The 14785-nt window shown below is 35.8% G+C and overlaps 1 protein-coding gene across 3 annotated transcripts in view; it reads left to right on the top strand.

Moving 5' to 3' along the window:
• The window catches only part of Epha6 (EPH receptor A6), a 935524-nt gene that overhangs the window by 528379 nt on the left and 392360 nt on the right, over positions 1-14785 (top strand). For all 3 annotated transcript variants that reach the window (XR_008218857.1, XM_052740946.1, XM_052740947.1), the window contains one exon: positions 3445-3569. Coding sequence is in view for 2 of the 3 variants with exons in the window: in XM_052740946.1 (XP_052596906.1) it covers positions 3445-3569 (125 nt within the window). In the remaining variant the exon portion in view is untranslated. The remainder of the gene's footprint in view (positions 1-3444; positions 3570-14785) is intronic.

Raw genomic sequence — 14785 nt, 5'->3', positions numbered from 1 at the left:
TTCATGTATTTGTGAATAAGCTCCTTTGTTAGCTAATTCTACTATATAATTTCTTCAAAATTGTTACATAGTACTTAATAAACTGTTTGATATTTAGTAAATGTAGTAACCAGAAGGTTTTGTATTAAAAACACTTTCAAGAACATGGTAATCTGTCCGAGCATAGTCCCAGAATGGAGTCATGTGAGGGGAATTCTGAGTGCCTATGAGAAAACAAGATAAGAGTCTTGTGACTTCAGTTTCTTCAAGAACATAGAATTTTGCATGCATATGCCTCCTTGGAAAAAAACATGTTTTTGCCATGTGTGGCTTCTTCTTATGATTGAACACCTTATTTATGTGATTCTTCTTAACCCTCAGAGTAAAAATTGTCTGATGCTCTGAATGAAGTTGGTTACTACATGGGACTTTAGTATACCTCATTTTTAGGCTCCACTCTCCCAGATTCACATCAACAGCTAGAGCGGCAACAGTGACCCATTCAATAATCATTTTTGAAGGTTGAAGCTAACAGTTTGAAGTTTTAAGCAAGGAGTTACACCAGAAATAAAATTTTCCAGAAAACTTTCTTGAAGACATAATTCTCTCTCAGGAAGCACCACTTGAGTCTTTAGGTGGCTCTGACAGTCTCTGGTGTGACAAGTTCCAGAAAACATTTCTCTGCCTGCTCATTCCAAGATCTGATTTTTTTTTTTAGATCAGGAGTTGTCCTTCTGTATCACAACATCAATTTTCTTGAGGGGTAGAAATATATATGGCGTATATTTCTGTTCTGTGTTCACTATTACAATTAAGACACGGTTATCACTGTTACCTGCTAGTTGAAGATGTCATATAACCTTGGTCATCAATAATAAATTCATTAAGTGTGTTCAAAACAAATGATTGAAGCTTTGTATATCGCAGCTAGGTTTTACAATGAAATCTGGTACAATGCTGACTTTTGTAAAGACATAAAATGCAGCATTAGGGGTGTAGCAAGCTGCAAGTAGTTTCTCACATCCTCTGCTTCAGTTCATTAACTGTTTATAACAGGCACCTAAGGTGTACGGATGCAGCTATTTTCAAAGGCAGTATGCTAATTCACAACATGGTTCAGAAAGTTCAAATCATGTGAAGCAATTTTTCTCAATGAAAAAAATTAACCAGCAGGATCCTGGAGCTGCACCTGTACTTCCAGCTGCTCAGGTGGCTGTGGTAAGATCACTTAAGGACACCCATCCAAAGCCTATGAGGAAAATAAGTAAGAATCCCACACAATAGGAAGTTCATGATGTCAAAATGATTTTCATAAATATGAGTATTCTGAGAGCGTGGTATTAGAAATTTACATGTCCAACACTGAAAAACAAATTGATAAATATAGCCGGGCGGTCGTGGCTCAGGCCTGTAATCACAGCCCGCGGGAGGCAGAAGCAGGCAGATCTCAGTTAGTTGGGGCCAGCCTGGGATACAAAGTGAGTTCCTGGAAACGCACCAAAGCTACACAGAGAAACGCTGTCTCGAAAAAAAAAAAGAACAAAAAGAAAGAAAGAAAAATATTGATAAATACCAACATAATCAAGTACTTAGTAATTATTACAGACAAATGCAGAGGCCAGAAGACATCCTTGGGTGCCATATCAGAATAACTGTCCACCTCCTCGGAGACAGCATCTCCTATAGATCCTATAGGTCCAGAGCTTCCCATCTAGGCTGATTGGCTAGTAATCTTCTGGGTCCCCCCTGTCTCTACATGCCCAGCAGTGGGGTTAAAGCTTACAGCATTTTACCTGGCTCTTTCTTAAAACAATATGGTTCTGGGAATCAAACTGAACCCTTTGTACTTACAAGGCAAGTGCTCTATCAGCTGAGCCATCCCCCAACCCATAAAGTGGACTTTAAAGTAATAAGTTTATGTAATTAAGGAATTTTGGAATGTTTGCTTTATAGAAGTGTGACATGAGACTTTAAAAATTAAAATAATATACAACTAATTTGTAACTGAAAATTAGAATAGAAAAATGGTATGTGTATTTTGCTCGGTAGCCCTTCCACTGTGTTGTTACCACAATTGAAAGTTTGTTTTACCACCATTATATGGTTAAGAGCAACATGTAATATACTGCAGTATTAACTGCATCATGACGCTATATTATGCTGAAAATTGACCATAGATTAATTCATGTATACATGAAAGGTATATTCAAAACTGTATTGTTCAAGTTTTTATGAATTGCTTTGAATTTATATTTTATATATAAATGACCATCTGATACATTATAAACTATAATGTAAGAACATTAGTACAGTTTCCCATGAGGATCATCACTATTAGTGAATGTATCTTAGATTAAATAATGAATAATTCCCGAGTGCCTTATCTTATTTTCTACGTTATCTATTACTATCTTTATTTAATATAAAATTAGTAATTTTTGTAATCATATGTCATTTTTGCCAACATATTTTAGTCCAATCTTAATTTTCTCCTAACAACCAGAATTTTAAATATATGTTCTAGTTTTTATTTCCTCTGGATCAAAACTGTCAGTCTCATAAAAATTTTTTTAAAAAAAGACTTTTTCTTATGATGCAAAGACAACATATAGAAATAAAATATTAAAATGAGTTTTTCTAAGAAGTTTAAAATATCACCATGAGTAAATTTTAAAATCTTGTATCACCTATTATTAACACATTAAATAGATTTCTGAGAATGAGGTGCGAGAGTGGCACAATTTCCAAAGATCTTTTTGATTTGAATTCTTATTTACCTTCATTGATCTCATACCTCCCTTTTCCCAGGGACGTTGTGGTATCCTACTTCTCAGTATTAGCAATAGAGTTATTGTCTCACTCTACTTCCACATACACAATAATATCTGAAAAGAATGCCATACTCTGACCAACAAACTCATTGGTAAAATAATGTCTGTGGGTCTTTGCTTGTGACTTCTTAAATTGAACCGTTTCCTTTTAAGTCACTTTAAATAACTTCTGGGAAATTATGTCATAAAATTAACACTCAGTATTTTGGCACTGGATTTCTTTTACTCGGCTCTCTTAAGAAGAAAAGCTTCCATAAGCTCTTGTAATCACACAGCTTGTTACCTAGATTATATGAAACACAGGAGACAAGCACACTAGCTTTCTGGTTAAAACCCAAAACCAAACCAAGTTTGAGGAAAAACATCCTCCTTGTCAAAACCAGAGGCAAATGAGCTCTGGCTTTCATCTTGAAATATCTGAGTGTTTCCTCTATTTCTTCATGGTGTTTCTAAGTAATTGAGCCCCTTATTTGATTGAGTGGAATATACTCTGAGCCTATTTTATTAATTTGGCATTGGCAGTTGGTATCCTCTACACAAAATAAGGTATTTTCTTTGGAAGCGACATAGCATATATTCACAGACTTAAAATTATCCCTACTAATCAATTATTTTTTTTTTCCTTTCCTTATAGCACCTTCTCTGATAGGTATGGTGAGAAAGGACTGGGCATCCCAAAACAGCCTGGCCCTATCGTGGCAAGCACCTGCTATTTCCAATGGAGCTGTCCTGGACTATGAGATCAAGTACTATGAAAAAGTAGGTCTCATTTACCACTTCCTAGAACTCTGAATTTACATGCATATATGCATATGTGTTTACGTTATATATTGTTATTGTAGTTTAGATTGAAATTTGGTTTTTTTTCCTAACTCCATCATCACTGTATCTTTGACTCCTCTCTAACGTCCCATTGTGCTCATAATTTCTTCATTAGTTTATTTTGTTTTATGCCACATTAAAGTAGAAAGTACCAGATGCTCATGTTTTTCAGGGCCTACTCTAGGGAGGCTTATAATATAGCGATAATTGATAACATCTTCAACTTAGAGTTTCTGTGTTCTACATTACCTAAAATCCTGCCGAGAAGGAACAGCAAGACTGAATTCCTCTGACGTAGGTGAACGGGCAGTGCAAATATTTTGCCAATGAGTTTAATGTCACAGTCCACTATAATTTGGAAAGAGTGATTTAAAGAATAAATGAATTAAATGTTGTCTTTATATTCAGGTCAGCTGTTTTATTTTGTAAAAAAGCTAGCAAAATCAATCTAATTTCTACTTTGTTATTTTGAATTATTCTCGTTTATTATAGTTTCCCAAGTCATAAACATCCTATATTAAATTTGAAATTCTTCTTTGTGCTATCCCTTCTCCCAATTATTTACCATTATGACATTTTGGCATAGCTATTGCATGGTCATTTCTGATACATTCCTTGAACTAGTATTATAATACTTTGAAAATATTATTGAAGACAGAATTATTATTTTAGTTAAGGTAAAATTTGCATATATTAGCCTGAGTTTACGACAGAAAAATATGATTGAGACTTCTAGAATTTATCAGAAATAAAGAGATGTTTAAACTTGCCCGCTCTTGTTTACATTTGATCTGCTGAAGTAACTGACCGCAAATTTTCAGGAGAAAAGGCATACATAATTATTAGTGCACATCTTTGTATAAGAGACGCAGGATGTATAAAACTCAAAGACCACCCCAGTGGTTGCAACTTAAGCTCTTAATTCATAACAGGAAGGGAAACAGTAGATACAGGTGATTCAAGAAAGGTAGAAAATGGATTTTCTTGGATCCAAAGAAGAGACAATGACTTCTGTCAGGGTTCCTCTGGGCTTTACATGTTCACCTTTTTAATATCATCTTCCATGATAAACATTTGGTCTTCCTTGCTTAAAGGAAGCTCATGACATGAATTGGAGTTCTGGTCTTTGGGAAATAAAGGATTTCCCTGCATTTGCTGACCCTCCAGTGTTGTCCACTGGAACCCCAAAGCAGCATATTGTGGTTTGTCATTTTCTATGTCTGAGGGGGGCAAATCGTAAACACATTCAAGTCTTCCCTAAAGAAATACAGGGTAGAAGGAAAAATGGAACCCATTCTACTACTGAGCAAATGTAGTCTGAATCAAGGAAAAGACACTTCATATCTATGGGCTAGCTTTGCAAAGGTTACAACCTGCAGCATGTACAAAGATGTGTGTGTGTGTGTGTGTGTGTGTGTGTGTGTGTGTGTGTGTGTGTGTGTGTCCCAGTATTTGAAACATATCTTCATGTACCTACAATGCCTGCCTATGCAAAAGGCAACATGCATGCATATATAAAATAAATTTTTCAAATCTGAAACATTTCTGTTTCAGGAAAGTATTCTGTATTCTGTGTTATATTCTACACACAGAAAAATCACTGGCTCATTTTAAGGTCATTTGCCTTACAGATTTTAGGTTGGCTATAACCTACAATGTTTCCAATGAACAAAAGGCATAATCAGTAAAACAAAGAAGCATATTTATCTAATTAAATAATCTGAAAACCACTGATTCTAAGTTATAGAAATTAACATGATATCTATATTGACTTTTAATGTGCCTTACTAAGTTTTACTTTGAAGTTGGGAAATATAATTTTTTTAAAAAGGTGTTTGTTTTATAAAATATGCTATTGACCCAGACTTCATTGATAGTAGATTAAATATGCAGTTGGAGCCAAAGATTTCTAAGTTATGTTCTGATTATGTCTCTTATTATGCTTCTGGCTAGGAAAAAATGTCAATATATCTCTTTTCTTTATTTAAAGTCACATTTGCCAAAATGGTAATAAATGTACCAACTTTCTGGTGGTTGTAAATATTAATTATAAGCAGACCTAAAGGTAAAAATGCCAAATAAGTATTAAAAAAAGCTAGGTTAGTCTGAGGAAAAATATTCTTAGCCTATAGTACAATGCAGAATACCAGAACAAGAGCAGAAGAGATGGGCATGAACAAGTAAAATGCTGTTCTTTCCATACATACAAACATGCAGCCAAACCATTGAAGATGTTAAAATGTCACAACCTTGCAAATAAAGCACAAAATGAGTGACAGTATTACATTTTTCTCTATTATGACTTCACATTCTAAAATTACATTTTACATACCTGTATTTATAATACAGTTTTTCCTCTTGAGAAAATAATTTTATAAATACTAACTGGGAAAGCTTACAGTAGAATTCACTAAAATTACATTTTTTCATCAGTGGTAGCATAAATACCATTTAGTAAACCCACACACAGAGAAGCATAAGCATTCTCCCATTTGTATGCACTTGTGTGCAATTATGCATGTAAGTGAGATATATAAGATGATATATAAGATGAATTTTGGTTATTGGTAAAATGACAGAGAAACTTGGACAGAGGGATAAAAGAGAAAGGATTGTAGTAAATATACATACATATGAATAGACATATGCATGGGCCCTAAGTAGTTTTAATATTAGTCATTAGTAATTATCTGACCAAAAGATGCACTTGAAGTAATCATTTGTGTGCAAATGATTACGTAAAATGGTTTCTATGAGAACTGAGAATGTGAGCAGGACTGTGGAGGCAGATGTCAATCAAATTCATGATGATCAAGGCAATCTCTGCAGTGTAAATAACTTGTCATAGAGAAATCTCTGCAAACCAAGAAGGTGGGCTTCCTTAGATAGTTCCAGTAGATCTTTCATTCAAGAGTTTAGTGGCATCAGATGAGTGGCTGGAAAAAATAATTAGAAACACTCTCTTCTAGTTCTCTTTTAGTGGGCCCAAGTTTAGAGTCATAAAAAGAAGTTCAGATTTAAGCCTTTAAAACAAAATGGATGGGAAGAACCAGAAGTAAAGTTTATTTGGATGATCGGTTGCAACACAAACTATTGGATAAAGTACCAAAGTGATCAATGAACTGTTGGAAAAACACATCCATGGCTCTTTTGTTAACAATCAGGTTTTCTTTGAGTTTTGGTACCAGTACCAGTGCTATGACATTTAGACCATGCATTGTCTTTCACTCAAAGTTGTAGAGGGTGTCTCCAACTCTTTTGCCTCTGCTTGGGACCCTTTTCCTCTACTGGGTTGCCACAACCAGTCATGATATGAGGGTATATACCAAGTCTTACTGCATCTTGTTAGTTCATGCTTGGTGGATAACTCTGGGAGGCCTGTTCTTTTATTAAAAGGAAACAGAGGAGGAGTTAATCCGGGGCACAGGGGAGAGAGTGAGTGAAGTCGGAGGCATGGGAGAGGTGCTGTAATGTATGAGAGAAGAATAAAAGTTTTTAAAAAATGGTTGATGATCTGTATTGGCGCCTATTTTGGACAATACAGAAGCAATATCTCCACCATTCTATGAGGGATTTGGGCTGTTCTGACAAGTTCTGTTTATTTTACTTGCATTCTTCTATAAATAAGAATGAAGTTAGTCTGCTTAGAATGAAAAGTATCCACAAATACCTGAAGCCAAACAACACATGGTTGTTATCAGAATCCTTGCTCACAGATTGTGACTTATCAAAAGGAAGCATTGGTATCTAGGTTCAAAGATTGAATTGAATCTCATAATTTAACTAATTTTATTTCATGAATAACCTTCATTACATTAATGTATGTCAAAATGTGCCCCCTGCCTGACTCGGGCCATTGCCGTCACCCGGTGGAGGAAGGCCATGATCCAAAGGATCCAGAACAGTTGCTGTTTATTGATGGTCTGAGCTTGAAACCACAGATGATAGCTTAAGAGAACATTTTGAAAAAGTAGGCACACTTACCGACTGTGTGGTAATGAGAGATCCCTAATAAAATGTTGCAGGGGTTTTGGTTTTATGACCTAATCTTGAATTGAAGAGGTGGATGTTGCAATGCGTGCTTGACCACACAAGGTTGACGGGCATGTGGTGGAACCAAAGAGAGCTGTTTTATAGAGAGGATTCTGGAAAGCCTGGTGCCCATTTTACAGTGAAGAAAATTTTTGTTGGTGGTATTAAAGAAGATACAGAAGAATGTAATCTGAGAGTCTACTTTGAAAAGTATGGCAAGATTGAAACCATAGAAGTTATGAAAGACAGGCAAAGTGGAAAAAAGAAGGATTTGCTTTTGTAATTTTTGATGATCATGACACAGTTGATAAAATTGTTCGGAAATACTACACTATTAATGGGTATAATTGTGAAGTGAAAAATGCCCTTTCTAAACAATAGATGCAGTCTGCTGGATCACAGAGAGGTCATGGAAGTGGATCTTTATGGGTCATAGAGAAAACTTAAGAGATGGTAGTGGTACCAGGAATAAAAAATTAAGGAATTTTTAACTTTTCAAGAAAATGGATGTTAAAACCTGAGTCTCATATGTGTGTGTGTGTGTGTGTGTGTGTGTGTGTGTGTGTGTGTGTGTGTGTGTATTGCAAGAAATAGTTCCTTAATCTTCTGGTTGCTCTGTTTGTTGTTGTTCACCTATAAAATAAGGGTTCATAAAGGTAATCAATCCCTTGCAGTTTGAGATATTTTTAAATTCTAAAAAAAAAATTGAGACTTGGGTATCACTGACTTCTCGATAGATAGGTTAATCATCTGACTGATAGATGATTGATAGATAGATAGATAGATAGATAGATAGATAGATAGATAGATATAGATTGTAGGTATAGATATCACTCTCTTTCTCTCTGTGGTGTGTATATGTGTAGCTGGGCATGCACACATTTACATTCCTGCTTATTTGCATGCTGATAATAAAATATTGGAAAGCGAATGTATTTCTTTGTTGATTCTAACTAGTGAATTAATTATACTACCCAAGCCTTTTTACTTTTTTATAACCAAAAAGTATTTCATTTTCATTTAAGTCAAGTGAACACTGCCTTAAAATGAAAAGAAAATTATGATGTTCAAAGTTCAATTTATTTTAATTTTCTTATTTATTTATCTTCCATTCCAAAATCGGGGTCAACCATGAGTGCCTAGTAATATTACCTTGGTATTTGCTCCCATCATCTTAGCCTTCACCTGAAAATGATGTAAAATTTCAAGTCACAAAAGACCACATTCTCTATTCCATACCAAACCAACAATTTTTTATTAGACCATTTTGTGCTGCTATAGCAAATACCTGAGGCCAAGCAATTCATACAGGTCAAAAACTTACTTCTAGAAATGAAAAAGCTTGAGATCTAGTCTCAGAATGTAACAAAAAAAAAAAGACTTGAGATAGTCCTGAGCATCCAGTTGAGGCACAGTATCCTGAGGATGCTTGATGTCTCTTGTTTTCTATAGACTTGCACTCTACTAATGAGATAGGAGCGAAGCACTGGTATCTTCTACTTGCCTTTGGGGTCACTCATCCATTGTCCCAGTGTGTAGCTTCTGCCATCATTCTATCCATAATAATCTTCCATTAGAAGGTCACCTGCTTAGTTTCATCTGCTGAAATGCTTTTCATTCTTTACTACATGACTGGGCTGAAAATTCTTCAAGTCTTTAAATTCTGTTTCCCTTTTGATTGTAAATTCTACTTCTATATCCTTTCTTTTTAAGAATTTAAAGTATGTAGCTAAAAGAATCTACAAAGAACTCTAAAATTTTATAGCTCATATATTTCTTGCACCAAATATTCACATTCATCTATTCTTAAATTCTACTTTCTACATGCCATCAGCATGAACATAATTCAGCCAAGTTCTTTGCTAGTTTATAATAAGAATGGCCTTTCCTTCAGTTTCCAATACATTCTTCCTCTTTTTCTATTACTTTATCAAAATGGCCTTTCTGTCTACATTTCCATCAGAATTCAGAGCACAACCACCTAGGCAATCCCTCAGAGCCTTCAATCATTTCTTATCTTTTCTTTTGTACAGTCACTCAATCTCCTTAATGTTCTATTTACAACAATATAGGTCTTTTCTTCACCTGTGTGTGCAAATTTTTCCATCCTCTAACTATCATAGAATTATTTCAACTGTACTTCCATGTTTGAAGTACTGATCCTAGTTTATTTTAGGATAGGTATATCAGAATTCGAAGAGCCTAGTCAATACCTCTAAAATGGTACTTAAATGCTGCAGCTTTCTGAGAGAAGATATTCCATGATGGAAGAAGGGAAGCAAAGGAAGCGAGCATTGAACATACCCTTTTGTCCCAGTACTAAGGCTTTGGGTAGCTTGCTATGTTAAGTCAGTACCCACACCAAGGAAAGATTCCATTGCTGCCTGGAGGACTAGCTTCCAGCTCAAAGGGAATTCTTGGAGTAGGCTGACTAACTTTTTTATCTAAGGGGGTTAAGGGAAAAAGATACTCGCACACTCTCTTGATGGTTTCCTTCGGACCTTTTCTTTATTCTTCTTTTGCATTCTCTAGTCTTTATTTTCCTGGTGATTTCCTTCTTTCATTCTTGATGTTTCCCTTCTAACCTTCCCATTCTTGATGTTTTCCTTCTCACCTTCCCATTCTTTATGTTACCATTCTAACTCACTTTAAATCTTCTTTATTCTCTCCCCCTTATAGCTTATATACCCCAGCAAAATCTTTCAGGCAATATAAAAATTACAATGTGGTTACATTCTGTTTTTCAAGTGAATGATTACAATGAACACAAGTAAGAAACAGCATGTTTTCCACAGTCCTTACATAATTAAACATTTTACATGTTACAGGTGAAAAACAAATTACCCCAAGAACCCACGTACGTTCACATCCAAGCAACTTGTTATAGATTAAGAGTGTGTAAGCAAGCAAGATATTCTTTTATTGGTAGGCTGAATTTTGCAATTTCAAAAACACAGGCCAATAACTTTATTAATTCTCTCAAAAGGTAATATTATAAGAAAATCTTAAAATAATCATAAATCTGAACTTTTATATATGAAAAAAATTATCAGTCAACTCTACTTTAAATCTTTAGAGTACATACTCAATAGTTTTTTTATGTCAGGAGATTGAGGGCAAAAATGGGTACAAAGAATTAATCATCACCTTTTGTCATCAACCAATCTTAGCAAGAAAGGCACATCAGCTAATAATAATTGGGCTGCTTTGTTCTTATCCCTTGACCTTAAAGAGTTCCACATTCAACTACATGCCTTTCTAAATGTTCAGAATGTCTTCTTGGGATTTTCACCTCACAGCTATTTGACAAAAACATCTGAGTATAACTTTAAGTTATTTCCAGAGCTTTGTTTCAGCTATAATGTACTCAGAAACCTGTGAACACATCTCCCAACATTAAGATTAGAAAAATTTAAACTAGCTAGACTAATGAGATTCAATTGTTTTTCTTAATCATTAACCTAACCCACAGTCTGTATGACTCCTCCATAGAAACTCATGTGTTCTAGCTGTGTAACACTTCCTTGTTTATATGTTTAATTGTCAAAACTCTATTTAAACTAACATTATTATTATCCATTAGATAGTACAGCTTAGGAAGAAATCATCATCATAATAGTCCACAGTTAAAAATGCCCAGTAGAACGCGATGTTTCCATGAGATAAACACACTGCATTACAGGCAGTGGGGATCTCCCCACACCCATTCACACCATGCCAGATACCAGAGAAAGATGGCAAAGGCAAATATATAAATGCACAGCAAAAGCAAAAGACATTCTGGAATCTGTGGTCTCAGGGCCTTGCTATTCGAGATTCACCCATCAAGGATTTTCCTCCTGGTGAGCAGACACCTGAACTTCAATTGCCATCTGCTGTTCCTCTGGCATGGCCACTAGCAAGATTCCATTCTGCTCACCACAAGAAGTGTCTTTCCTTTACTGTGCCTCCAATAATACTGCATGGCAAACATTAAACCATAGAATTCTTCTATTGTCTTTCCTGATCACTTTTCCTGTTTCGCTCACGTTAGCCCTCCCATACAAACTTCCACCCATCACCCCACACACATCTGTTGCACCCTCCCCTCTATCCTCTTCGCTCTTTTTCTTGATATTCTGCCCCAGGCATTTCTTTCTTACATATGTATTCTTGCTTCTCTTAGTGCACTTGGCCTGTTACAATCTATTGCTATAAACTGTATGGCTTATAAACAACTGGAATATGTTTTGGAAAATTTTTGGAGAAAGAAGTCCAGGATTTGCAGACTGAGTGTATTATGGGGCTTGCTCTCTGCTTCATAGACAGCCATCCTTTCCCCATGTTCTCTCATCATAGAGGGACAAGGCAGCTCTCTGAAATCATTTAAATAAGGGCACAAGTGTCATGTATGAGGTCTCTACCTGCATAACCTAATAATTTCTCTCAGATATGGCATCCTATTACCAGCTATTTGAGGTTATTATTTCAACATATAAACAGTCAGGCCATGATTTAAAATCAGTACCTATCAAAAAATAGCCTTGGAGTTATTTATGTGTTTATCTGATGCTCCTCAAACATTTATGAAATTTTAGATCATTTGGTTTACATCCCTCAACTTGAATCAGAGTGTTTTCTTTTCCGTCACATTATAGCTGAATTGCAAAAATGGTCTTTTTGTTTAGAACTCATTTATTAGAAATTGAGAAAACATTCAATCACTGTAAAATTACATCTAATAATTTAAAAAAATGAAACAGAATGTGTGTGTCTTTCAATAGCATTCTGCTTTTGTATGTTCATAAACAAGACTCATACACAAATGTCCATAAGCTGAGAAGGTCCTGTTGATAATGAGAATGAAAGTATATGAGAGGAGGGATTCTTTTCTTTATTGTTATATCCCCACCACAGAGACAAACATGTAGACAATAGACAATACCAGCTGATCATTTATACACCAGGTACTTTGAAGTGTTTGGGTGTATTTAATAATTAATCATCTTAACAACCACTTGAAATAAATATCATTACTTTTATCATTTAACAAATGAAGAACCAAGTTACAAGGAGACTGAGTAACTTCATCATATCCAGCAGGTGGCTGCTATGGCTGGCCAGGTTCTGCTGTATCACAAAAGACATTTAGAAAATTTGGGCTTTTGCTGATGCTGATTTTGTAGCTTCCCTGAGGCCAAAGGCTGATTACTCTCTGTTGCCCTTTTTCATCCACAAAAATGGCAGCAATAAAAGATGCCTGTGTCACCAGGGTGTTATACAGTTCCCCTAATTACCAACTGGTAGCTCATGTTGCAAACATGAATCCCCTCCAACAGTTCATTATTCTTACATTCAGTATTTAAAGACACTGACTGGGAAATTATTTTCAGGAAGTACTCTTGTTAATTTTGACCAGTCAGCAGATCTTTGGCTGTGTTGAGGAAAACTCGTTGTGAGAAAGGAAACATTTCTCAGACCCAGATGATCAATAAGTTTCTGCATACAATATTATAAGGAAGTAACTGTTCTCTCTCATCCAAACACAGAAAAGCTTTTTAAGAACATTAATTAAAAACATATAATTTCATAACCCTGAGAACAATATTATGGAGAGGTGAAAGACTTGCAGAAAGTTCATTATGGGAACTATTTTTGGTACAAGCCAAGAGTGACTTGATGTAGCCTCTTTGGGATGGGGGAGCAGACAATCTTGAAGGCCAGGCCTTGGGCCTGTTATGAAAGCCATATACAGCTCAGCACCACAGTCTACATGATACCTATTTTTCCTTTCTGCTTATTTTACTTTCTCTAGGTAATTTTTTGTACAAGTGATCAATGAATAATCCCTTGTTTTTCTAAAGATATATAATTGGCCTCTGTTTCCTTCCTGGCCCTCAGGGGTGGGCTCCTTCTCATGGTATGTGTCTCAGGCTGGAACAGTCATGGGTTGCCCACTCCCACAATTTCTGTGCCACCTTTATCCCAGCATATCTTGTAGACAGGTCAAATTGTAGGTCAAGGCTTAGTGGCTGTGTTGGTGTCCCAATCCCTCCACTAGAAATCTTGCCTGATTACAGAAGTTGTCCAGTTCAGGCTCCATAGCCCCTATTACTGGGTTACCCTCATAGATTCCTGGGAGTTTCCATTGTAGTAGGTTTCTAGCTATTCCCAGAAATGTCCCATGATTCCAGTTGTCTCTCCCTCCATTCTTCCTGTATCTGAACCCCTCTAACCTGTCCACCCACTATGTCTATTCTAAAAACCCTTCCCAGAAAGATCCATGTATTTATTGGCCCTTGAGCCCATCTTGTTACTTTTTTTCTCTGGGTCTGTGGATTGTAGCATGGTTATCCTTTACCTTACAGCTAATATACTCTTATAGGTGAGTACATAATGTGTTTGTCTTTCTGGGTATGGGTTACCTCACTCAGGATGATTTTTTTTAATTCATCCATTTGCCTGCAAATTTTATGATGTCATTGTTTTTTTACATCTGAGTAACACTCCATTATATAAAAAGTACCACATTTTCTTCATTCATTCTTAGGCTGAGGGACACCTAGGTTGTTTCCAGGTTGAAGCTATTACGAATGTGCTTGCTAAGAACATAGCTGTGCAACTGTCCTTGTGGTATGTTTGAACATTCTTTGGGTATATGCCCAAGAGTGGTATAGCTGGGTCTTGAGGTAGATTTGGAAATATTGATTTCCAAAGTGGCTGTACAAGTTTGTACTCCCACTAGCAGTGGTGAAGTGTTCCCCTTATTCCACATCCTCTCTAGCATGAGCTGTCACTTATGTTCTTAATCTTAGCCATTCTTACAAGTGTAGGATGGTATTTCAGAGTCATTTTGATTTGCATTTCCCTGAGGGGTAACAATGTTGAACACTTCTTTAAGTGCTTCTCAAACATTTGAGATTCCTCTGTTTAGGATTCTCTATTTATATCTGTGCCACATTTTTAATTGGATTATTTGGTTTGTTGATGTCAAGTTTCTTGAGTTCTTTATATATTTTGGAAATTAGCCTCTGTTGGATGTGGGGTCAATGAGACCTTTTTCCATTCTTTGGGTTGCCATTTTGTCCTATTGAAAGTGTCCTTTGCCTTACAGAAGCTTTTCAGTTTCATGAGGTCCCATG

Source organism: Peromyscus californicus, unplaced genomic scaffold (genome assembly GCF_007827085.1).
Source record: "Peromyscus californicus insignis strain IS unplaced genomic scaffold, ASM782708v3 Scaffold_16__1_contigs__length_79575227, whole genome shotgun sequence".
In the NCBI taxonomy this organism is placed as follows: Eukaryota; Metazoa; Chordata; class Mammalia; order Rodentia; family Cricetidae; genus Peromyscus; species Peromyscus californicus.
Note: the sequence above shows the minus strand (reverse complement) of the source record. Positions and strands in the feature narration are given on the sequence as shown.